General features: G+C 50.4%; 2 protein-coding genes across 2 annotated transcripts in view; one reads left to right on the top strand and one right to left on the bottom strand.

Annotated features, from left to right (window-relative positions):
* Positions 1-1,721: 1,721 nt before the first annotated feature.
* Positions 1,722-3,158, top strand: CTRL (chymotrypsin like). Its single transcript, XM_006180664.3, is given in 7 exon segments — positions 1,722-2,015; positions 2,106-2,190; positions 2,303-2,379; positions 2,543-2,681; positions 2,684-2,722; positions 2,808-2,940; positions 3,008-3,158. Coding segments are annotated over 7 exon segments (918 nt in total).
* A 257-nt stretch (positions 3,159-3,415) lies between these two features.
* The window catches only part of PSKH1 (protein serine kinase H1), a 23,740-nt gene continuing 1,217 nt past the window's right edge, over positions 3,416-25,938 (bottom strand). The window contains exons 2-3 of the mRNA XM_032486592.1: positions 17,089-18,115; positions 3,416-5,725 (exon numbers count right to left, since the gene is read on the bottom strand). Of these exons, the coding sequence (XP_032342483.1) occupies positions 5,408-5,725; positions 17,089-18,045 (1,275 nt within the window). The 5' untranslated portion in view covers positions 18,046-18,115 and the 3' untranslated portion in view covers positions 3,416-5,407. The remainder of the gene's footprint in view (positions 5,726-17,088; positions 18,116-25,938) is intronic.

Here is a 25,938-nt window from a genome sequence, read left to right as displayed (position 1 = left end):
GCATCTGTTTACACACTGCTGGGCTGTGAATAGGGGAATTGACTCAAAGTTTTCTGTGCTGACAGGGGTCACAAGGCTCATGTGGGGAGAGATGACACGACACATTTATCCAGTAGACTTTTGTTCAGCATCCACCGGGTGCCATCCCAGGTGCTCGGTGCTGACAGAAGCATCCTGTCCTGGCAGAGAATGGCTGAGCTCCACTGGAGCTTTGGACCTGTTAAAGTCTTCCCAACCTCTGGGGAGGGTCTATTCCAGACTGGACATCTCTGGGACCCTGACTGTGCTTTTTTCTCCAGTATTTTATTACGAAGATTTTTAAACATAAAGGTTGAAAGAATTGTACATTGATCACCTTTATATCCACCACAGACTTTACAATTAGTATGCTGTTATATTTGTTTTATCACTGATTTATCCATCCATTCCTCTAATCGACAATTAACTAATTTTTTTGGGCTGATAACGTTCTTGAATCATTCAAAGCCCTCATACCCCTTGAAGGAGGCCAGCCAACTTACCTATTGCAGCTTTGTAGACAGGAGCGTCTTCTCTCCCTCAGTTCAGGCTCAGCCTGGAACTCTACAGTGAATGGGCTGTAGATAGCAGGGGCTTGTCCATGGGAACCCCAAGGCCTGGAAGCTGTCAAAGATTTGATGGCTGTCACCCTTCCACCTGTGACCCCCATCCAGTGTTGAGCATCACACCTTGCCCTCCTGTACACCAGGCCCCTTCCAGGTATCATCTCATCACGAAGAGTGTGGGCTTCGGAGCAAGGCAGATAAAGGTTTGGGTCCAAATGAACATTGTAGTGGGAGAGTCACCATCTCTAAGCAAACTGTGACTCCTGTTCCAAACTGATGAGGAATCACTGAAATGATATATTAGGATATGCAACCTGCCAGAACCCCCGACCTGGCCACATGGCCCTGGCCCTCAACAGTGGAGCGGGTAACAGCTGGAGTTTCCCTCCACCAGTCAGAACACCCCTGGGTGCTCAGCAGGCTTCTCTGAGTCTGGTGTCCCTGATAGCCTGGGAGACTTTCCTGATCCCAGCCACCAGGTAGTCACTGTAAGTCTAACCTTAATTCCTTGGTAACTGGTGCTCAGTGCTTAGGATGTGAGGTGGTTCTAGGAGCCAATCATAGGCCAGGCTTTAGGGGAGTGAAGGAGATGGGAACCTCACACCTGGACTCCAGTAAGTCAGGGCCTGGGTCAAGGACCTCGGCCTAAAGAGACCCTCCTCCTGACTAGAGCATGGGAGGGGGCTGAACCTACACAGCTGGCTTGGCCTTAGGCCCAAGGACAAGGAATGCCATAAAGCCAGGCCCAGTTCTCAGCCTCATGCCTATCACAATGTTGCTGCTCAGACTGACCCTTGGCCCCTCAGCTGGCTCGAAGGAAAGCAGGTAGACAGAATGGGCAAAGGAAAAAGGATGTGCCAGGGCTGGGAGGAGGCAAGAGGTAGGCAATCCTACAAATGGGACAGGAGCTTGGGCCAGGCCCAGGGGGAGGGTTTAGGAGGCTGAGAAGCAATGGTTGGACCTGTAGTTTAGGAAGAGCCCTTAACCTGCATGCAGGGTATGGATCATTGAAATCTGGAGTGGGTGGAGAGGCTAGGGAGGAGACTATCCCAGGGATCAGGGAGAAAGATGGCCTGGGCTGGGGGGTCGGGGTGGAGTTGAGAAATGGTAGGGAGTAGGTTGGAGAGATGTGGGAGAATGGACAGAACCTGGAGGCTAGGGATGCAGGCAGCTGAGATAGCTACAGGCCCAGAGGTGCTAAGGGTGAGAAGGGGTAATGAGTCTTCTCGATTTGGACCCCTCTGGGGGGCTTACCCTGGGGACACCCAGGAGGAGGTGAGAGGTAGGTTGGGATGTGGGAAACAAGTCCTCACCAGCCCAATGGCAGGCTGCGGTGTTCCTGACATCAAACCGGTGCTGAGCTTCAGCTAGAGGGCTGTCAATGGGGAGAAGGTAGTGCTGGGCTCCTGGCCCTGCCAGGTATCCCTGCAGGTACATGCACCCTGGGGGTGGGGCAAGATCCCAGGTGCTTCATGCCTAGGCATAGCCTGAGTGCACCGTATGTCTGACCCCTGAGCCCAGGACAGCAAAGGCTTTCACTTCTGTGGTGGTTCCCTCATCAGCCAGGCCTGGATGGTCATTGCTGCCTACTGCAATGTTGTATGAGTGCTTCCCCTCTACCTGCCCCACCCCAGTCCCCACCTCCTCAACTCCTTTGTCCTGAATGCCCCTCTCTTGTCACTCTGCCCTCCCTGCGGCTGCCCAATCCCACTCTTACTGCAGCCACTTTGTCATCCTGGGCGAGTAAGACCCATCATCCAGTGCTGAGACTTTGCAGGTTCTGTCCATCTCTCGGGTGAGTCCCTGGGCTGCAGATAGGGAAGGAAGAGTGGGTGGTGCAGGTGTGTGGGCTCTGGGGATGAGGAATTCAGGACATGCCTAGCCTAGCCTCCTCAGCACCCATTACCTGGGGGCCTGTGCCCACTCCCATCCTACATGGCCCCTTCCTGGCTCCACAGGCCATCACGCACCCCTCCTGGAACCCCACCACCATCAATAATGATCTTACACTACTGAAGCTCGCCTCCCCAGCCCAGTATACAACATATATCTCACCAGTTTGCCTGGCTTCCTCAAATGAGGTGCTGCCTGAAGGCCTCATGTTGTCACCACTGGCTGGGGCCGCCTCAGTGGCATGAGTAGGAACTTGGATCAAAAATCTGGATGGGAGTGTAGGGTGGGGACAAGTCATCTGAGGGCTAACCACCCCCTCTTGGCCCATAGGCAATGTGACTCCGGCATGCCTGCAGCAGGTGGTTCTGCCCCTGGTCACCGTCAGTCAATGCCAGCAGTACTGGGGCTCACACATCACCAACTCCATGATCTGTGCAAGTGCTTCAAGGGCCTTCTTGTGCCAGGTGAGCACCAGCACCCCATCCTGTACCCTGCACCCCCCACGCTGACTTGGCCCTTCTTCCCCTCAGGAATGACTCCAGAGGTCCTCTTATCAGCCAGAATGGGAATGGGTGGGTGCTTACTAGTATTGTTTCCCGGGGCACCAGTGACTGCAATGTGTGTGCACCTGCCACGTACACTCGGGTTAGCAAGTTCAGCACCTGGGTCAATCAGGCATAGCTTACAACTGAGCCCACCAGAGGCCCTCTCCCCATCTCAGTCCAGTAAAGACCCCAGGCTATGTCCTCTCGTATATTCCTGTCTGTCTTCCTGGCTCAGGGAAAAGGAGAGGCTCTTGGGGGTCCCACTCCACACACTGACTTCGTCTTCTGGCATGGCAGGTGTTGAGGAGTCAGGATACTCCCAGACTAGCCACGACCAGGTTGGGCTCCCCCACCTCCTTGGCAACCCCTTGGTCCACAGCAAGGAGACTGGGCTGTCAGAACGAATGGGCAGCCTTCCCTGGGGAAGGCAGCCTGTTTATTGAGTATGGAGGATACATTTACAAACTGAGTACACAAAATAAATAACTGCACATTCTCCATCCACAGTCTGTAGCATACAGGCCCAAGTCTCCAAACTCCCTCTGTCTTATCCTCAGGACCAGGTCCACCCTGGCCGACAGGAAATAAATCCCCAGGCCTTTAGGCCCCAGAGGCACTTTGGGAAATAGGAGGAATTCTGAGGCCACTGGGGCTTTGGCTTTCCACTGCCTGGTGCTGGGAGCACTGGGGACAGAAGGAAGGGGTATATAAGGCACAGTTGACTTGGCCCAGAGTGGTCTCTTTTAGCTTGGTTTCCCACTGGAGATGGCACATGCAAAAAGAGGAGGGCCTGCCTCAAGGGTACCCACTGAGAGGAACTGAGGGCTAAACCCTCCCTGCTGGCAGGGGCCCTGCAATCCTGCTAAGGCTATAGCTGGGCCCTGGCTCCTTCCCACCCACAGAAAGTAGCTGTGGAGGGAGGGGGCTTGAGTTCCAGCCCTGCTTGTGGTGGGAGGAGGCACTGTGGCTGATAGGGGGATGGTCTGGCTCAGGCCTCTGGGAAAGAGGCCACCTAATTCCACCCACCTCTTGCAGGGGCTCCCTCCAGTCTGAGATTCAGCAGGGCCCCGACTGGAAGAGTAATGCTATGAAAACAAGCGGGGACAGGCTGGACCAGGCAAGGCCACCTGTGAAAAGGCCGGTGCCCCAGGCACTCAGGGTTCAGAGGCAGGTCACACAGTATGGCTAAGTTCCAGGGGAAGCTGCACAGAAGCTCAGCAGAAGGGGAGAGAACTGAGCAGCCCTGGGACCCTCCCTCAGTGCAGCAGCTCCTTCCTCCCCACTTCCTCTTAGAGGACGAAAGGTGAGCAAGGTGGTCATTCCTAGGCTGCCCATACTTGTGCCAGACACTAGATGGCACCTTCATGCAGCTGCAGAAGAGAGAACATCAGAGCTGAAGGGAGAGGCAGTGGGCAATACCAAGTGTGAAACCAGGGCTGACACTGGAATCCTGATGAGGCTCTCCCTGGGAAGCCCCTGCCCTTTGCTTTGGCCCAGGTGCCCCCACCCCCAGGTGCCCCCACCCTCCAGGTAGCAGCAGTGGGGCTCCTTTTAGTTCCCCCACAGTTGGGAAGGAGGCAACTGGGGAACAGAATGGGCACCCAAGGGGTAGAGGGAGGTGATGGTAGGCTCTGTAAAGCAGGCACTGAGAGCAGTAGGCTGGTGGGCAGAAACTCTCTCATAGACGGAGAGGTTGGAGCCTGGAGCAAGCCTGCTATCAACACAGCCACACAGTCCGGAGGGCCAAGGACCATTCCATGGCCTTACCACCAGAGAGCCTGACAAGTCCTAGGGCCAGAGGAAGGGTCCCTGGGGGCACCATGAAGCAAGATAGGTCTTGGCTGGGAGGTGGAGGGCTGTTTAGACTTAGCCAGGGATTGAGAGTCCAGCCAAGGCACAAGCTGTGTGCCTCCCTGGGCCTCTCACCAGAGCATAATCATGAGGATCAGGATGCCATGGAATATGGGGGGGTGGACAAGGGGGAAGAGTCAGGGAGGAAGGCCTGGTGGAGGAAAGGAGGGTTCCAGAAGTAACTGTCCCAAAGAGTCCTGGGACCAGAGGACACCGTCTACCTGGCATTGCATGCTCCTCTGGTCTGGGGAAGAGCCAAGAAGTGAGACCAAAGGCCAGGGCTTGCCCTTTCCCTAACTGGTACCAGAGTAGTTGCCCACCAAAAGTCGCATCCGTGCCAGGCCAGGCTCCCAGTTCACCAGGCTCAGGCCCAGGGTGAAGATGGGGGCTGCTGAAGGCACAGAGAAGGGGTTGGGGCCATTCACCTACCACCGGCCATACAAGCCCATCTCTAGAGAGGGCACTGGGCCCAGATGGCACAGCAATGTGTGGCCAGGCTGGGACCATGCCATGTCTGCAGCCCAGCCAGGTGGCTCAGCCATTGTACTGCTGCTGGTAGCGCAGGTTAAGCTCCCGCAGCTCTCGCTCCCGCACACGGCGTGACTTGTTGGAGCGTGTAGAGCGGCTGGAACGTGTGGACTGGGCAGATTTGGTGCTCTGGCAGCGCGATGAGGCACGTTTGAGGAGGTTTTGGGAGATGGAGCGGTGCAGATTCTTCATAGATGAAGAGGCTGCCATGCTCACCACCCATGGATGCCTCAGGGCCTGCAGTGCAGTCATTCGAGCGCCGGGGTCCACTGTCAGCAGGCGGTCAATGAAGTCCTTGGCCAGGTTGGACACGCTGGGCCAGGGCTAGAGGCCAACGACAAGTATTAGAGTGAGTGCATTTAACACTGCCCTCCCCATCCTGACGATGTCACCACCACAGCACTCAGACCTGTCCAGCAGCCCTGCTGCATTCTCCTCCTAGAGAGAGGCGCTGCCTGGCTCCTCCTATGTAGAATGTTCTAGGCTTCCCCTTCCCGCCAATGCTGGCCCAGGCTGCCGAGCAGAGGTTGCTCTCTGGGTGAGGAGTCTGACAAGGGAGAAAGACCTGCTCCCTCCCCAAGGAGCAAACTTCTAAGGTGCCCGGGACTCAGAGTCTGGCTCAGGAAAGTGGCCCCTGTCAAGACCACCCAACCTACCCTTGGTCCAGTATAACTCAGAGAAATTTAATGAGAATGGTCCAAACCATATCTTGAGCCAGACTTAAGCTCCCACCCTTGAATGCCCATATCAAGCCACTTCCTAGTTCTTAAAGACAAAGTCCACCCTCCTTCCAACTGACAAAGTGGTCAAAATGACCACTGCATTCTCTACATCAGCCTCAGCCTCTCAGCCATGGGGAGAAAAGGAAACAATTCAAGGCAACTAGATTTCTCCATCTGCTGAGAGGGCAGGGGGGACATGGGACCCTGGCAGGGACCAGGACCCTTCTCAGGGCACTTCTCCAGTCTGCATGACATCTCTAAGCCACACAGTGGCTCCTGGCAGTGCCCTGTGCTAGCCTCATTTTAGTATGTGCTGTCCTCACAGAGGAGCTGATCAAAGCCTGCTCTGCTACATGTACCCACAGCTGCTTTGTCTCAGCCAGACACCAAGCAGCCATCCATCTCCAGCCCTCAGCCTGCACAGCTTGTCACTGGGCTGAATCTCAGGTCCTCAGGGTAAAGGACACTCACTCATATTTCCCTGCAGGCCTGTGTAGCTCAGGGCTCTGGTAATGAGGCCGACCTGCAGGGTGACTGAATTGGTCAGGCACATAGTAGCTTTTGGCTCACAGTTCAAGAAAACCCCATGGCTTGCTGCTGCCACCTGAACACAAAGAGCCATTATGAGGGGCCAGCCAACCTAGACCACAGACACTCACTGTGGCCCCTGTCATTCATCTGAGAGATGGAAAGAAGCAGGCATAATGGGGCCACTGATAGCCACAGCAAACCTAAAGCTGGAACAGGTTGGGTCATGAGAATACTGTGCTGCCCTGCCAGCTTTTATGGTCTCCAAGAAAAGGAGAAATCACTGGGGAGCACACTGCAGCTCAGCCTGGCCTGTTGGTGGGGCAGCTCCAAACAGAGCTGGCAGCCCAGGCTAGCCAAACAGGGCTGGGACATGGATTCTGCTCCTGGCCCTTGCTCCAGTCAAGAGAGAAGAGGGGCAACTCCTCTGCAGATGACAAAATAAATAGAGGCAAAGCTGGACTCACAAGTCAGGAACCTGAATATGGATGGATCAGAGGCATCCTCACTTCACATCCATACCCAGCCAAACCAAGGCCCCCTGCAGCTCCAGTGCAGTCTTAGATGGGCCTCTCACCAGACTTGCACCACGGCTTAAGCATCTGCATCTCCAGAGTGACACAGGCTCACACTAGGCATCAACCCCTGCTGCTTGTTGCCATTAGCGCCAAAGTGAGCCAGATTGATCTGCCCCTCCTCCTCCCCTAGACACTCGCCTCTCCAATTACTGTGTACCTGCAGCTGTGTGCAGAATGCCAACGGGCTCATTAGTTGGAGGGCCAGCCTACCCTCTCTGGCAGGCCCCAGATCTCCCCATGTTTGAAGAGCTGTGAGCAGCTAGACCAGGTGGGTCCCCTAAGCCAATGTGACTCAGCGTCCTGACCTGAGAACCGGGCTGTGCAATGGTACCCAGCCTCACCCTCACACACTGAGGAACACACTGACTTGCAGCAGGAAGTCAAACAGGCTGAACATAGGAAGGTGGTCTTCAAGCCAGCCCACTGACATCAGGGCAGGGACTTATATTGACCTCCAGAACAGTGGCCCCTGGGAGCCCAGCTGAGGCCTCGAACAGGGCTCAAAAAGGAAAAACAAGGCTTTCCACACTCACCCATGGCCTTGATTCTGGCTAAGTCCATTCAGTACCTCCTAAGAAAGCAGTCAACTCCTGCAGACCAACCCATCTCCTTCCCCAACATATGCGGGTCTCTGGAGCCACAAGAGCACAAGAGTATGTCTGGGAGCCTATGACTAACTGGCCAGGTAGCTTTCTGTTCCTCACAGGCAGCCAAGTGAGGGAAAAAAAATAGGTATGAGAAGAAGAAAAATGGTCAACTGTCATGTCCTTCGGCTCCTAACTGCAGGCTGTGGGTAAAGGACAGAACCCTTGCCCCAGTATACTTGGGCCCAGATCAGGGACACATGTGGATCACAGGTGGCTGACAAAAGGGACAGGCCCCAGGTACCACCTGGCCGGTCTCCCAGAGGCTTCCACCTGTTTTTGGGCTGGCATGGAACATGGAAGGGAATGTTAAAATGTCAGGCTGCTTTGCCTCCAGACACTCAGGTCTCCCTCTGCTGTGTGATCAGAGGACAGCTGCAACACCCAGGGTGACAGCCCATACCCTCCTGGCCACAAATCTCTGAGCTGTGTGAGTAAGCAGCTGGGTTCTGCCCAGAGGACAAGGAGAGGCTATGGGAGAAAGGGTATCACCTCCCCACTGTTTCTGACCATCAAACTGGCTGCCTTTCTCCCTAGCCTGTAACCCCTAGAGTCCTTGCATTTTGAGTATGTACTTCTGATGCTGTAACAGCAGAGAAGCCAACAGGGTAGAGGAAAAACCTCCCCCCTGAGCACTTCCTTATCAACTTCACCCTCTTTATCCCTCTGCTTCTGTGGGACTAGTCATTCCTCAGCAGCAGAATCTAACTCTCCCTTCAGAGGGAGGCACCAGACCAGAAGGGGCTTTCCATTTCAGCTCAGAGGACACACTTCCTTCTGCCCCAGCCCCATTTACTTGCTCTAATGGCATAAGGGCCTGGCAATAACATTACTCAAGTCACTACCATTGTCCTGCCTTGAGTCCAAGGGCTAAGGGAACAAAGGCTGGAACCAACTCTCTTGGCCTAGGCTGCAGAGGGAGGAGGAAGCTGCCTCCTTCTAACAGCAAACTCAGCTCACAGGGCTTGCCCTAGACAGGCCTGACCACTTGCAAGTGAGGGGAGAAAAAGGCATTGTGTTTCTTCTGGATGGCATCTGGGTGACAGATTAAGTGTTGGGCTGCAAGCCCAATGACCTGCATTCTAGGTCTGCCTTCTCTGTTGACCATAGAGAAATCACAGCCTCCTCACTTAATATTAATGCAATGAATTCTAAGTCTCTTCTAGTTTCTAAAGTCCTGGATTCTAAAAAGATGGTTCCCCATCTTTCTTCCTCACTTGGCTGCATGTGAGGAACACGTAACATTTCAGCTGACTTGACCTCTTGACCTCTATGGATTCTTTTCCAGCCCATGATGATTCTGGGGAAGGTTCTCTGGCAGAGAAGGAAGCCCCAGCAAAGAGCTGCTAGAAGAAGGAAGGGAGGAAAAAAGCCTGGGCTCTGCTCCCATGACTCAGTTCTTCCCTCAGCTTTGTCTCAAGATGTGTTCTCAGACCCAGCATTCCCACCCTCATAGGCTTCCTTCCTGTACTTACGTGGGCCTAAATGAGAGCAGAGAAAAGGGCACAGAGGAAATTCTGGGAAATGGAGCTTCAGGTTTACTCGGGAGAGCAGAATGATCAGTATGACAAGAACAGCACACTCTGATGTTGACCATGAGGAAAAGTGCTTTGAAAAAATAAGCAGAATTAGACACTGTGTGCTGGTGGAGCCAGCATCCCCTCCTCTGGTTAAGATACTCACCCTCCTGGTGTCTGGACTTCTAACACCAGACAGAATCCACCACCCTGGGACCTGGCAGGGAATGGGTGGGGGTCTGAGCAGCAGAAAAGAAAAGGATGTTGGGGGAGAGAGCATGAGAGGAGAAAAAGAAGGAAGATAATAGTTTGTACAAGAGGCAGAGAATGAAGATAAAAATGAGAAAAGGTGCGACAACTTAAAGGTTAATAGACCTGTATTCTAAAACTTGAGGTGAATAACCAAATGAAATCTTGCACCCCACCTGTCCCTGCCCAGAGTCCACAAAGTGAAGGACAAGGACATGAGGGAGTGGGGTACAACTCAAGAGTCAGGAAGGATGCTGTGTGCTTGCTTTGGAATCAGAGATGTTGGCAACCTATGCCAGCAACTGAGTAATGTCTGCTTTAACAATGTCCTGGAGCAGCCCTAGAAGGTTCTGCATTTCAGAGCCAGCTGCATGGTGTTCTTTTCTGTCTCCATTCAAGGGTTCTGCTGAAGTGAGGTGATTTCCAGGACTCAACCTGGCTCTTTTTTTTTTTTTAAACTTCCTCTCATTCTAATTTCTGAGACAATTTGCATCCCTGGTGGCTGTTAGCAGGTCACCCATACTGTGGCCTCTGTCCCCAGAGGTCTGTGTTCCTGGAATCCCTTGGTACAGGACTCAGCTCAGGGCAGGCACTTGGTCTCCATGGGATGGCAAGATGAGTGAAGAAATGAAGGTGACTCAGCCTTGTGCCCCAAGCCAGCCAAGCCATGCAGGAGCAACATTCAGGTCTGGGCACTACACTTGCACTGGGAGGCAGAGAAACCTAGGCCAGGAAGACACGCACAAGAAGGGTGACCTTGTGTGAAGGAGGCTAGAGAGGCACAGCTGGTGGGGTGTGGTTGGATCAGGTCACCCTCAACCACCTCAGTGGGGACAGGAGGGGGATAATGTGGAAGGCCAGCAGCAGATTTAAAGAGGTCAGAATGTGGGAGAAACAGCAGCCCCAGCAGCTCCCAGAGGAACTTGAAGGCCTAGACGCAACAGAAGCAAGAGCAACTCTGAAAGGGCAGAGCTACCCAGGTGGAGACAGACAATGAGAAGAGTACGAGAGGGAGGGGACGGATGGGACACTGGGAGCTGCCTGAATACAACCCACGATACACCACTTTGTTGGAGAGGCCTCAGCAGAGCTGGGAAATAGCAGTGATGAAAGGAGGCTCTGACCCTGTGTTAACGAGATGCCGTAGGTAGTCAGAGCAAGGTGCTTCGATAAAAATAGCTAAATGCAGCAATGTGGGGAGGTGGGCATCTGTCTCTGCAACCAGGACAGCAACAGCAGAGGGATGCCTATAGGACAGGGCTCCAGGAAGCCAAGAGGTGGCCCAAGGGTGGCACATGAGGGGGCTGCTGCCCCTCTCCACTCAGAGCCTGCCTCCTGCCCCTGATGAAGAGAGAGCTGCCCCACCTTCCTCCAAGAGGTCTCCAACCACAGTGACCAGAGAGGGTCCACTGCCCACACCCAGTGGACCAAACCATGCTACCTCCGAGTGACCAGTCAGGGATCTGGACTGAGGGTGTCTGCTCCCTCAGTAAATGAGGGAGACTTATTTGTTGAACATCCACTGGGTACCAGCTTTGGTGAGGTAGAGATGGCCGTTCCAGAGGGAACCTTCCTGGACAAGTTATGGGGGCATCTACTTGGCCTCCTGGGATCCTCACATAGAGCCAGCATTACCATCCAGCACTTGACACCTGGTAGCCACCAGCAGGCAGGCAAGGAAGAAGAGCTTCATAGGAAAGAATTCTAAAATCAGTCTGTTTTCTTGTGCTGTCAGCTATTGACACAGATACGGGAAAGCCATCCTCTGACTTACTAGGGGTGGGCAGCAAGAGAAGAGTGGTGAGCTGATGGTCCACCACAACCCCCATCCACACTGGAGGTGGGAACATGAGACAATTAAAGGCATCCGGCAGAAGCCAAGCACGAGCCTGGAAACATGCCACCTGCCTCCCTGCATTCCACTCTGCTGCCTGCACACATCCGGTCTCCAGCTCTCCCACACCCATGGGGTATTCGTCCCCATGGCTCTGGGGCAAGGTCCTATCCCTGCTCACCCAGCTGCTCCTGTCAGAGTACATGAACGAGGTTGCACGTCCAGTCCCCACAGGTGCTAGCCCCCTTCACCTGGAGAGCACTGGGACACACTACACTCGCTGAACCTCATTTTATCTTCAACAAGTGTCAGAGTCACTTTAAGGACTGGGGAAGAGCTGGGATGGGAATGTGAATGTCAGCTCTGGCTCTGGGCACTCATCCTACTGCAGGGCTATCAGAACTACCAGACAGTATAACTCACTGCCCCAAGCAAGTGCCCCTTGGCCCAAATGGATGGATGGTCAGCTTGCAGCCTGGAGAGCCACTCCTGGAAAGCCACCTCCCACCAACCCAATACTCCGGGAAGTGGCAGATCAGCCCTGCAGGTGGGCTTCTTCTCCCACCAGGATTCTGTACCCTGCCCAGCAGCACTTACTCTCCTGAATAAGGTTTGGTGAGAACCTTTGCCCAAGCCCACTTGTTCCTGGTACAGTCACCTGGGCTCGCCCACAGCTCAGAGACTACTCAAGCAGAGGAGGGTGACAATTAAAGGTTCCTAAACGTGGCAGACAGCAAAGCTACTGATGGCATCACTCTGTCATCAATCCCACAAGGGCCCCTTCATCCATCCTGCCTCTAGGAATAGAACTCTTGACAAAAGCAATGACATTAGGCCCACAACGTCACATTTCATGTCAAGTGAATCACAGAATTTCCAAGTTGATGGGACCATAACAGTCCTCTAGGAGGGTACAAAGATGGTGACTCACCTCCTGTGTCATTCCTCTAGAAGCAGCTGCTCCAGACCTCCCAGGGCCTCCTATGACAGGAAGCTCCCTCTTTCAAGGTGACTCTGTGTCTACAAATTGTTCTCACACTCACACAGGCCTTCCTCACATCTGGCCAACATATGTCTCCCCATCACTTCCAATACGACCCTAGCTTGGCTCTCTCCCCTCCAGCACCTCTGGTCACTGGGTAAAATTTCAGATTTCTCCTCTCAAAATCATTTGTCACAGCCTTCTCCTTTCTAGCACTCTCTTCTCTTCCAAGATTCCTGCATTTCCTTCTAAGCAGGCCTGGCCAGCAGCCCCTAAGTACATCTCTAGCAGGCGTCCCACTTCTTGGATTCCAGCTCCCAGAAGAGAACATTCCCAGCCAGCAGGAGCAGCCCCGTCTGCTTGACAGCTATTTACTTCTGGGTCCTTCCCAGGGCATCACCAATAACCACTGGTGCTTCACTTAGGAAAAGGAGGAGAAAGTACTGGGAGCATATGTATTAATACACATGCTGTCCTCAAGGAACTTACAGGCTGGGGAGGAGAGTTATGTCCACAGACAATAGCCTGGGAAAGTGCTGAAACAGACCCCAGCAACACAGTGAGGAATGTGTGTCAGGGAAAGTAGACTGTGGGGATGGAAAGGCCAAGAACTCTGAAGCCAAGATGGCCTGAATTCAAATCCCAGGCCTGCCTCCCTCTCTGTGAGACCCTGGACAAATTACTTAACCTCACTGGCCTCAGTTTACTCATCTGTAAAATGGGGGGGATTACACCCACTGGGGAGATTATTGTAGAGATTAGACATGTTGGGTGTAGAACCCTCAGATCTGTGCCTGGTACTCAGTAGAACTACACAATGGCAGTGGTTGGCATTATGTTTAATGGAAGCAATCTTGAATTGGATGGTTTAGAGCTGGTCAAATTTCTAAGGCTGACATTGGGAACAGAGGGAAAAGCCTGAGCAAAAGCATAGAGTGGGGAGTGAAAGGAGCAAACATCTCAGGCCTATGGTATGTAGGGAATGGGGTGCAGTGTGGGGCCAGAGCTAGGGGTTAGAGTACTAGAATGTTGCGCTTATAGGGCAGGTGCTGAAGGAGGCCCCACTTCTGTGCTTCCCTCCACCGCTGGTCCCCATGCAGGGACATCAGGCAGGACTGTACACACTCTCTGGGTCAGAGGGCAGCCTGAAGTCCTCTCCCAATCTGCCTCATAAGCTGATGCTCCTCCTGCAAAGCTGCAAGAGCATTCTGTGCCCCACTCTGTTTCTCCCTCAGCTGTGGCTCACATGTACCATGTGGAGCTCAGTCTCTGGAATTCCCCATCTGCCCCAAACATCCCCAGGATACCAGGCTCCTCCATCCCAAAATTGGATTACTCCAACAGCCCCCAGTTAGCCTTCCCCCGCTAGTCTTCCGCAACAGTTCCTGCTACATTTCCCCTTCACTATCAAGAACCCAGAGGGCTCCCTCCCACCTAATGCTTTGATTTCCCAAATAATCCCTGGCACCACAGAGCTCCCAGAACCAAATACCAGGCCTGGTCCAACCTCATTAACCTCTGCTCCATTACTCCCAAACAATCTGTTTATTCTGGAGCACAGTTAGCGATGTTGCCTTCTCTGAGCCTCCTCCTTCCCAAAGCCCACCCCCTCCAGGAAGCCCTCCATTCAAGTCCACAGAAATCATAGAAGGCTACATGGACAGAACCCTTGAGAAATAAGCACGCTGGATAGGGCCTGGTGTATATGAGACACCACTATAAGCGGGCAAGGTGCCTATGAGAAAGGCACTGAGTGCCAGAGGACTTACTGTTGGTGAAGAATGCATACCTCCAAACCTTGATGAGCTCAAAGTTGGCACAAACTTTGCGCAAGAAACTAGATAGAAACAGCCCCCGCAATCCAGCATGCTCTCAGATAGGTTTTCTGGCAGGGCCTTGCTCACTTAGATGGCTCTCATAAGGGTAAATGACCATCACACAGAAGACAGATGGCTGGAGGAGGGAGGGGACAGAGCCCAACCCTAAGAAGGGGGGCCAGTCCAGCCACCTGCCCCAAGCCCCATGGCCCACGTTCCAGATCACCCAGGCCTGCGCTGGCATGTGCCTGCCAACAAGGGTTCATTCTGTGGCCATTTCCTATTCCTAGTCCTTTCTCCCAGACAATCTCAAGTTTCATGGGGATGGGGAATAGGCCTTCATGTCTCTCTGCATCTTCCTCAGGTGCACTTACAGGTAGACAATGACCAGCAAAACAGAAAGACAGACGCCTGGTCTCCAGCTCAAAGAGCCTGATTTAATGATATCTCCTCACCCAGGAAACACCCCAAACAAACTCTTCCCAATCAGAGCTCTCTGCAGATGGTGGTAGAATCTGCTCTTGGGGTCAACCAAGCTCCTGGTAACAGACAGGTGCCGTCAGTGCTGGTCAGGGATTTGACTCTGGGACTGGGAACTGAGGCTTTCAACTTCAAGTGAAGGGTAGTGGGCTCCAAATGCTGGGCAGTGCCCATCCCCTACACTGGGAGCCCCAGACTCATGCCACATGATTCTAGCAGAGGAAGAAGCAGAGTCTCAGGACCCAGTCTGTGGCCACAACAGGAGCAAGAAGCCTGAGTCCATTCCCTATCCCATTCATTTGTCATTCTCTCACCCTCAGATAATCAATAACCAGTTAGCAAGACTCTGCAAGCTCCAATGAGATAAACTGCCTGATCAACAATTGCCAGAATCAGGAACTCGTGAGCCAATCTACAGACTTTTGGAAAGAGTCTTCCTTTGTCAGCATCTCTTGGGAAACTTCCCTCCTTCCCTCCCTCCCACAGCTAAGCTACACCACACATAGCTCCAAGGGCAAGTCACACAGGGCCCTGGCACAACACTGCCTGTGAGGTGAATTCTGTGCATTCTGACCATGATGAAACCCAGCCCAGAGGGTGAGCAGGACAGTGTCCTCTGTGACCATCCCATTACAGCCCAGGCATCTCAGCCAGTCAGTGTTTGTTTTATTGAATCCCATTTGGAGCAAGGAATAAAACATAAAAACCTTTAGGGGAGAGCTGGAGAATGTCCCAGGTTCTCCTTCACCTGTAGTCTCAGCACAGAGCTGGCCTGAAGAGGAAGGCTTCCCTCCCTTCTTCACACCATCCTGAGGCGCATGACCTGGCACATGATGCCAGCCCCCATCCCCATGGGAGGGAAGTCCTTGGCTGACCACACAACCGTGCCCTGAAACTGACAGGGAGGATGATGGTGCACAGGATCTCAAGCACTAAAGGTACTTTGCCTTCATGAGACTTTGGGTGACTCCTGTAGGAAACACTGCTCTGGGCCAGTTGGCTGAGGCCAGGGAGGGCCCAGCCCAAAAATCCCTGGGAGGAAAGCTGGGTTGCAGAAGTAAGCTAGTCCCAAAGCTCCTTCTCCTCTGCATGGGCTATTCAGGAGGCAAGGACAGCAGGCCTGAGAGGAACACTGTGGGGAGCACTCTGCAGGGGGCACTTGGGGAGGGGCCCTTGCTGTCTTGGCAGAATCCTGTCATCCTGCAAAGCTCACCTCACCTCCCACATAAAGCTGTCACCCATTCTTTCTTCACAACCTCCCCAAGCACACCACTATATTCCAGCTTGCAGTGCTTACCATTTCTGTAGTTAGCCTCATCTCCAACCCAGTCAGCATTCTGGCTAAGAATCAACCAGTTCTTACTTTTTCTGTACCTTCCTTTGGCTCCCAGCAGTGCTGAAACCTAACAGATCTTTTCAGGCATCAGGGCTATCAATGGATCCAAAGACACAAACTGATGGCCTGCCGGTTGAATTAGGCCCGCAGGTAAGCATTTTGTTGGGTTAAGTACAAGATATTGCTTAAGTATGTGAATTATATTCCAATATTTTAATATCAGATTTTCTGGCTTCTTTTTAAAAAACTGGAATGTCTGGGTGCATGGAGTCCTCTCTGCTGTGTGTCAAAACTGGGCAGAGATGAGAAGCAACTGTTCCTTTAGACAGGGCATCGTCACTAGACTGCCCTAGCACTCATGAGCAGATGTTGTGGACTCCCTGCCCCCACTTCCTCTCAGCCCATCTCTGAGCTCGCCTGCAGTTGTGGTGCTCCTGTGCAAGCGGACAGCTTCACACTGCTGCATCTCTCTGCCTCTTTGCCTGAGGACTTTCTCCAGCGCTAGGTGGCATTCAGCACAGCCCAAAAGTGCCAGAGATTTAATGACCCCCCTCACCTCGAAGAAATTCTCAACTCATACTAGAGCCAGATTAAGCCCACCCACTTTCCCGCCTCTCAGTGGTATGATTCTGAGGTATGTTCCACATGATTATTCACAGGGTCCCCAGTGGGACTGAGTTCCAGTGGCCCACAGTGGCAGTCCACTCCTTCATATACCCCTTATTGTCTTCTTTTCTGTCTCACTTTCCCCACTCTTCACTTATGCTTACTGGAATCACAATTAAACTATCTAGTCCCAAGTCCTTGTCTCAGGCTTCACTTTTGAGAGAACCCAGACTAAGATACTCTACTAGTCTCACTTCATCATTTTTACATTATCTGCCTGGTCCCACGAACACGGCCTTCAGAGCACATCCCCCTGATTGAAGGCTGCAGGATAGAACCCCCCACACCACACACACACAGGGGCCTCTCAGCATCCTGGGACGGGCAGACTCACCTCCCCCGAGTAACTGTACTTGCCCCTGAGGATCTGCCGGTACAGCCGGGTGCGGTTGTCATCCTCAAAGGGCATGGTGCCACTGAGCAGGATGTAGGCAATAACACCCAGGGCCCACATGTCGACTGAGTTGGTGTAGGGCTTGCGGACCAGGACCTCAGGGGCAATGTACTCGGGCGTGCCACAGGTGGTCTTCATCAGACAGTCGTCACCCTTCTTGCGGGCACTGGCCAGACCAAAGTCGGTGATGATGATCTTGGAGTCAGTGCCTGGGTGGTAGTAGAGCAGATTCTCAGGCTTGAGGTCTCGGTGTGTGATGCCCAGTGCATGCAGATATCGGACGCCATCCAGTACCATCTGCAGTACCCGCGTGGCATCACGCTCAGTGAAAGAACCCTTGGCGATGATGCGGTCAAAGAGCTCTCCACCAGTGGCCAACTCCATCACCATGTACACGCGCTCCTGTGTCTCAAACACCTCCACCAGCTGGATGATGTTGGCGTGGCGCACCCGGCGCAGTACACGCAGCTCTGATTCACAGACCTCCCGTCCCTCCCGGTACTTAGTCTCAATCATCTTAATGGCGTATGGCTGCCGGGTTGCCCGGTGCTCTACACGTACCACTCGGCTGAAGCTGCCTCGGCCAATCAGGGCTTTGATGTCATACTTGGCTGTCACACGTGGGTCAAACTTGGCCCTGTACTTAGCTACCCTGGCCCTGCGTGGTGGTTCTGAAGGAGGCTCTGTGTGGCCAGTAGGGGGCACACTAGGGAATGGATTTGCACACTGACTGGCTGCTGGGAAACCAGCTTTGAGGGGGCCAACACTGTCCACCTCTGTGATGAAGTGCTTGTATACATCGCTCTTAGTGCCACTGAAGGGCTCCACCTTCTTGACCAGATCCAGCTGGACATCCTTGGGCGGCTCAGGAAGGACTTTGCTTGTCCCACAGCCCATCACGGACACGGGGGCATCCTTCCTAGTGAGGCTGGCAGGACCTGCTCTGCAGGCAGTGCCCCATCTACACCTATACAGACAGAAGAAAGGACAACTCAGCAATGCCAGGGACACTTCTGAAGGGATACCAGCCACCTTCCTCAACCCCAACCCCTTACCCCTAGATAAACCTAGCCTGAAGACCTGCCTCTAACATAGTTCCCTGTAAGGGAGAATGGCTTTCCCCTCTGAGAGCTTAGGGTCCAGGTACCATGGAGGATCTAGATGAAAGACTGGGTCTGAGCTCCAGGCTTTTGATTCATGTCTCCCTGGATCTGACTTTCATGCTGCTCTTCAACTCCGAAGAGGGGCAGGAACATGCACCATGCTCAGCTGTCACTATCCCCACCCTCCTCCCTACTCTGCCAGGGTCCCTTGTCCTAGTTGAATTCCTGTATTTTTTAAAGGTTAAAATCATTCCTCTTATTACTCTAACTCATCTTTTCTGAAATGGAGGTGTGGAGTGTTAGAGGCCCATTTCCAACACTATCACCCACCAAGGCTCAGAAGGCCACTTCTCCAAGGTTTCCCCGCTCATGGATATCTTCCTGGCCCTCTAGGCCTCCTGCAGGGGTTGATGCTCCCCCTGCAACAACCATCACCACTACACACTGCCCTGGGTCTTTGCCCTAACCTCACTCTTTCTGGATGGCTCCCATTAACTTTGCTAATGCATCATCTTCACCCTGGCAGTTTAACACCCTTTTCCAGGGTCTCCCACTTACCCAGTTTACCACATAGATAACTAAAATGCCACACAAATCCCGGAATGGCTAAAATCAATCCCAGTGAACTTGGGACCACAAGCCTTAGCACGCTACCACCAGGTAGCCACCAAACTAACCTGGGCTTCACTTAAGAGGCAGAGGGGGCCTTGAGCACAGAAAGGACACAAGCAGCTTCACCCAGATGAGACTCATGCTGTGGATCAGGGTATGCTGCTTCTTCGGGATGAGGATCCAGGGGCCTTCCCCATTTGTTTCCCAAAGATGTTCTGACTTAATTAATACCTTGTGGCTGGTGGAGCCCTGGACAAGGTGACGTGATGAAGTACTGCTTTCCAGAGGTCATTTCTATCTAGGATGCCCTTCTCTAACTCTATCTGAGGGCCCGAAGGGTGAAAGAAGAGAGCTTAGAATTTCCTATTATGACATACAGAAATGGGGATAAAATAAGTAATTCAGATCAAACGTTTACTGAACATCTACTAGGGATACAGGAATGAATAAGACATCCAGTGCTGGTTATGTTTTAACATATACACACACAAAAAAACAGGCAAAACATGGTCAATAAACTCATAATCTAAATGATGAGCAAAGCATAAAGACAGGTAATTGCAATATAGCAAGGTAAGTGTTAGGCTTGAGAAAATAAGAGTAAATGTGTAAAATGATGCAGGGATTACGGAAAGCTTCCTGGAGGAGGGGACTCCCACGCTGAGTTTGAAGTAAGAATAAGTGGATGGGGAAAAGTGGAATGGCATTTCAGGCAGAGACAATAACGCACTCAAAGGCCCAGAGGAGCACCCTGTGCCTGCAAAAGGGGAATTTTGGCAATATGAAGACAGGACTGGGGGCTGAAGTGTTGGGAAGTTAGTAGGAACTAGGTTGTGGAGAGCAGCACAAAGTTACAGTGAGGAGTCAGGACCTTCCTAGGAGGTGACAGGAAGCTACCAAAGGGTTTATAAGGAGAGGCAATTCTGTGTTTAGAAAGAAGTACAAGGCTGAGGGTCAAAAACTGACAGGGTGAGTGAGGAGGGTGGAGTGAAGAGAGGTCAGCTGGGGAATGTACTGCCGGAGAATGGAGGCATGATATAAGGGGTGAAAGGGAGGAGAAAGTGGCACTCCAGTCCCTTGCTCAAGTTCCTGGGCAGAGGGTCAGCAGTGCAGCAGGAGGGACAGGTTTGGGAAACAATGGGGAAAGTTTAGTTCTGGATACATTGTGGTGGGGTGGCCGGCTGTAGAATCTAACGGTTGAAAAGAGCTGGTCAGAGATTCCATGGCTGCCCAAGGGTGGTACTTGGGACCAAGGGACAACACCAACGCCAACTCCTATCCCCACCCCCTTGCAAAGCCAGCAAAAGATCCCATGAAAGGCAGCAGAGGGAGACCCAAAGAGGTTTTGCTAGGGCATCTTGAGGGTCACAGAGAACCCACACAGAGACCCTCAGATTCCAGGGAGTCAACGGCCTGAATTCAAGACGGTAATAACTGACCAATGTGGCCAACTCTTCCAAGGAATAAGCTCACCTCTGAAACATACACAAGACCTTGATTACCAATCCATCAGATAAAAAGATCAACGATTAAGGGCTTAGGTTTTAATCAGTATGTAAATATGACTCTCAGCAGGATGAGGTTTATCTTTCTTTATATGAGAAGAAAAGATTCCTCCACTAACACAAGGCTCTTCAGAACTTGCCGCAGTTCTCACCCAAATGCTCAGGAGATCCCACATAGCAGCTTAGGAAATCATGTTTAAACAACGGCATTTAGAAACAAGGTTCCTTTTCACAGAGGCCAAAGATTAGAACTGTGGACTTTGGAATTTTGCAGACTCATCTCTTCTTTCAGGGAAAATACAAGACTCAATATGGTAAAAGGCTGCAGCCCAGGAAAAAAAATAGCTCTTGGGCCAGGTTTCCTGAGGCAGAACAAAGGCCCTGATCCCTAAGACCACACTGTAAGCAACGCCTACGATTCAAAGAGAAGACAAATTGCATGGGTGACCCAGCACAGCTACTCAGATGTCACTTCTTCCTGGTGAAAAGGTAGAACCCTAGATCCACAAAATAAATAACTGTCTCCAGGTATACTCAATGGCTCTTTTTCTTTAAATGTGCATACCTAGTCTGGTCCTGATGAGAAAAACTAAGGTTTACAAAGAAAAGGCCTGAGCTCTCACTTTAAACAAAGCCTGAGCAAGGTTCTCAAGTCAGCAGTAAGAGAGCCAAGGATTACCCCTCTCTGACCTCTCTGACCTGGGACACAGTTTCTCTTACATTTGTTTCAGTTAGAAACTCTTCAAAGACAGGCTGAAGCTGGTACTCCACCTTCCCAACTACAGACCGAGAGTGGAGGAGAGAGGGTGCCAGCTTGGGATGGGGGGTGGGGGGTAGGGAGAGACAGCTGATAACTCCAGGTGATCATAGCTGCTCCACACTCCCGTTGTATCAGTTAAATCTCTTTCCACATCAGTTAGGTAAAAACGCAAACATAGAGACAAGGGAGGCAGCTGGCAAAACTCCTTCTGGGAAGAAAGGAAACGTGTTTTCCTGTCATCAGCTCTCCTGGGTGTGTCCCAGCAGAGTGACCAGGGTCGGTGAGGATGAATGAGGAAGCCTCAGGAAGAGACCTCCTAGGAGGGTCATGCTATGCCAGCTATGACAAATCACCATTCCATTTCACCACACCAATTCTGCCACATCTTACAGAAAGTACTGAGCTCTCTAGAGTCAGCCTCCACACCCTCAACTCCTAGTCTGATCCAAAGCACTCCTCAAAGAAGGTAAATGTGGTAGACAGAGTGCAGCAGTGGGTGTGAGCACTCAGAACTTCTGTCCTCACTAACACTCTATAGAAACAACAGGCCAAAAAGGTAGAAACTTGTTCAAAGACACTCGGATAGTGACGGCCAAGCACAAACCCAAATCTCCTGGTTCTCCATTCAGAGCTCCAGAAGTGCCTGGAGCCTGGCAGAATTCAGCCTCACCAGGTAAAGGCCTCAATCCTTCCTCATACACTTAGTTGGTAAATTAATGAAACTTTACTGAGGATCTTTTCTGAAGGGCATGTCTTCTGAAACCTCCATTCCAAGCACAGTCCTGGTCACGCTGCTCACTACTATAATCTAGACTGCTTTTGATCACCAGAGCGGTCAGCCTCTTGAGGGAAGGGGCCACTTCTCAAGTTTCTAGATCTCTCTGGCTCCTGGCAAAATGCTGAGCTCAGAGCAGTCATTCAATGTTTGTTAACAATGAACGAAAGGTGGTCTGGCTGGCTCTTGAATTTCTTTTTTGCTGCAGGGCAACAATCCCAGAACCTCAGAAATTTTCAAGTGGCAGGAAGAGGCCAGGCTGGTGGTTAAATCAGAGCAACACAAAGGAAGCTGGAGCTCTTGGGCCTTTTGGGTATTACAGATTGTTATCTGAACTCCAAAGCAAGTTTGTCCACAAGCTGCCAGATCCATCTGCAGGGAGGCCAGGGGCCCAGGAAAGAGGGAACAGGATGGATCCTGAAACAATTTCCTGGCCACAGAAGTCTGTGGATGTCGCCAGGCAGGGTGCCAGTAGGCACTCAGCTCTCTCCAATAACACCTCCTAAGATTGTTCCCTACGGCAAAGCTTTACAACCTTTAGTTTTCAAAGACCTCTATATTCTGCTCCCGTGTTTTGAAAGACTGTCTATCAAAATGAAGTAGGCAGTAATCGCTCAGGAATCCCAGAAATAATTAACTGCAAAATAGCACTTCTAACCAACCTGATGCAAGTAAGGAAAACGGGCAAAGAAGTCTGTCATTTTAGACAAAACCCTCGAACAAGGACCTCTGCAACCTTAGGGGGAACAGCAGGATTTTGCTTTCTGAAATAGGGAAACTGACATGAGACAAAGCGATTTCATTTTCAGAATTCTACAAAACCACTTCCACAAGTATGCAAAGATATATCTGTACAAGCAAGTTCATGAAAACATTCTTTATAATAATAAAAAGAAAGTGGAAACAACCCAAATATCCATCAGTAAGGAAATAAATGAATAAACTATGGTATATTCATGTAATGGAATGCTCTACAGCTATTGAAATGAATGAGGTAAATCCATATATACTGACAAAGAAAAGTATCAGTCAAGTTTATTGAGTAGCTTTGTCCTGGGATCCATGTTTCTGATGTAGCAAGTATTTTAAAATAGTATGTGAAGCTTATGTCCAATGAGGGATTAAAAAAAGGTATAGACATATATATGGAAGAAAAATATCCTGGAAAGGTAGAAGAGAAATTGTTGACAGTAACTACCTCTACGGTGTGGGAATGTGGAGGGAACAGGTGGAAGGAAGGAAGGAAGGGGGACTTTTACTTCTCACTTTACACACTTCTGTGCCACTGCTGTATTTTTAAATCATCACCACATATTTCATTTTTGAAGTTAAAAATATATATAGTATAGAAATGTATAGACTAGTACATGCAATAAGAAAAAATCTGGAGGAATACACACCAATTATTACACCAAATTTTAGGAATATACACCAAATTATTAAAAATGATTAATGTGTCTCTAATTTGAAAAGATACCTGCATCTCAATAATTACAGCAGCACTATTTACAACAGCCAAGACATGAAAGCAACCAAAGTGTCCATCGACAGATGAATGGATAAAGATGTGGTATATATACAATCATATATACAATAGAATACTACTCAGCCATAAAAAAGAATGAAATATCATTTGCAGCAACATGGATGGACCTAGAGATTATACTAAATGAAGTAACTCAGAGAAAGACAAATATCATATGATACCACTTGTATATGGAATCTAAAATATGATACAAATTAATTTATTTACAAAACAGACTCACAGACATAGAAGACAAACTTATGGTTACCAAAGGGAAAGGGGGCTGGGGGAGGGATACATTAGAAGTCTGGGATTAGCAGATACAAACTACTACATATAAAACAGATAAACAACAAGGTCCCACTGTATAGCACTGGGAACTATATTCAGTATCGTATAATAAACCATAATGGAAAGGAATATGAAAAAGAATGTACATATGTATAACTGAATCATTTTGCTGTACACAACATTGTAAATCAACTGTACTTCAATTAAAAAAATGATTAGTGTTTGTATCTAAAGACATGGTGCACTATTCACTTCTGTAATGTTTTAACTTATAATATTATTTTGTAATAAAAATTGTTATGACTTCTTTTTGGAATATAGTAGCTCAAGACCTTACTTCTCAAGAGCTCCAGCTATGCACCACTGCTCTACATGGTAATATTTGGTAAGCACAGACTTCTGCCTTAGAGCTGAGAGAGGGAGAGAAGTTCAAAAGTTTGTTGTGTCCTCATCATTTTATCCTGCCATCCCAACTCCATCTGAGACATCCCACCTACAGCCCATTCCATAATCAGAAATACAGACTCTGGCAATGTACCTGAAGTTCTCCTTCCAAAATCCCAAAGTACAACCCACAAATAAATTTACTGAGCTCCTGTTGTGGGCCAGGAACTCTGCCAGGGGCTGTGACAGACAAAAAGAAAGCAGTTATAATCTCTGCTCTCAAGGAACTTAACAGCCCAGGTGGTTCTACACCGAGAGTCCCCTGATCCATTTCTCTTATGATGCTAAGTGAGGCTGCTTCAAGGCTGGCAGTCTGGAAGGGATCCAACTGAGATAATTTGCCCCCAGCAAATGAAAACAGCACATTCTTTTTTACTTCAGCATCACATGGGACGCCATGGCAACAGGGGTTTGTACCAAGAATTAGCTCAGTGATGACCTAGCCAACACAAATCAGCTTAATACTCACTGAGTAAGATTCTTGGAAGGAAAGAAAGTTCAAATGAGTAAATCTTTCTCCAGCTCTCAACAAGCAGAATTGTTTCCCTTCTTCCAGGGCTGTTCTCAAATTTTTCTGTGTACTCTGGGATCAATGGAGACAGCTGTTCTCAGCTATCAGAAAGCTTAAGAGTCAATACTTAAACACACCTATAACCAATTCACATCAGACAGCTAGGAAGCGCTGAATAGGATCAAATTTGCTCATACAACATGCTCACACTTACAAAGTAAAACAGAAGGCCAAACTAAAGTCTCACTCATTTAACTATGAACTTGTGAGTGACAGAAAATCCCAGTATCTAGTTCAGATTTCACAGTCACTAGCATCTTCAGGGATATTACATTCCAAGTGAGGCACAGCTCTAGCTCAGTGTAAAAGGCAAAGAGGTTTCCTGAAAGCTGCACTTTCTCTAGCTCATTTATACAACCTAACAAGCACAGGAATGGCAAATTAGACCTGGACAATGTTTGCTGAATACAGCAAACCCACCCTCCAATGAGTCAGCAATCCACATAACTTCTAGGAGAATAGCCAACTGCAACTGCCCTGCGAAGAAGCATAGTTTTGTCAGAGCTTTCCCTGATGATTAGAAATTACCTCAAGGAAATTACATTACATCAGGTAGCTTCCTACACAAGGTTCAGTTTGAAGAGGGAGCAGGCTTTTGACAAGGGATGCACTGTGGGAAGAACGGCCATTAGTAATAACAGTGGCTTCCATTTCCTGAGTTCCAACTAAGTGTTTTATATGCATTCTCACTCCTCTCTGCAACCACATAAAGTAGGCATGATTATTCCTATTATGGGACGAGCAAACTAGGACTCAAAGAACCTCAAGATCTCATAAAAGCCAAGAACTGAATCTAAGTCTTTCCAACTCCAAAGCCCATACTTCTAACCACCAAATCATACTGCCTTCCCAAGGTATGGGCAATGAGACTGCAACAGCTGTGTGCCACAGGGCATAGCCAGCCTTTCCCATCGGACAAAGACACAACAGTTTTCTGGAGCAATGATCTTCAACCAGGGAGCACAGTAAAGTCACCTGAGAGTTTTTTAAAAAATACAGATTTCTACCAGATTCCAGATATTCTGAATCAAAATCTCAGACAGTGAGACTCTTGAATTTGTATTTTGAAAAACCACCCCAGGAGAATTTAGACCATCAAAGTTGACAAGGCTGCACCACTTACCACACGCATACGTGTGCATGTGCAAACAGGATATACACATTTGCTCTGCTCATCTCAGGTCCTGGCCCATGACAGGTACTC

This window comes from Camelus ferus, chromosome 9 (assembly GCF_009834535.1).
Source record: "Camelus ferus isolate YT-003-E chromosome 9, BCGSAC_Cfer_1.0, whole genome shotgun sequence".
Classification (NCBI taxonomy): Eukaryota; Metazoa; Chordata; class Mammalia; order Artiodactyla; family Camelidae; genus Camelus; species Camelus ferus.
Note: the sequence above shows the minus strand (reverse complement) of the source record. Positions and strands in the feature narration are given on the sequence as shown.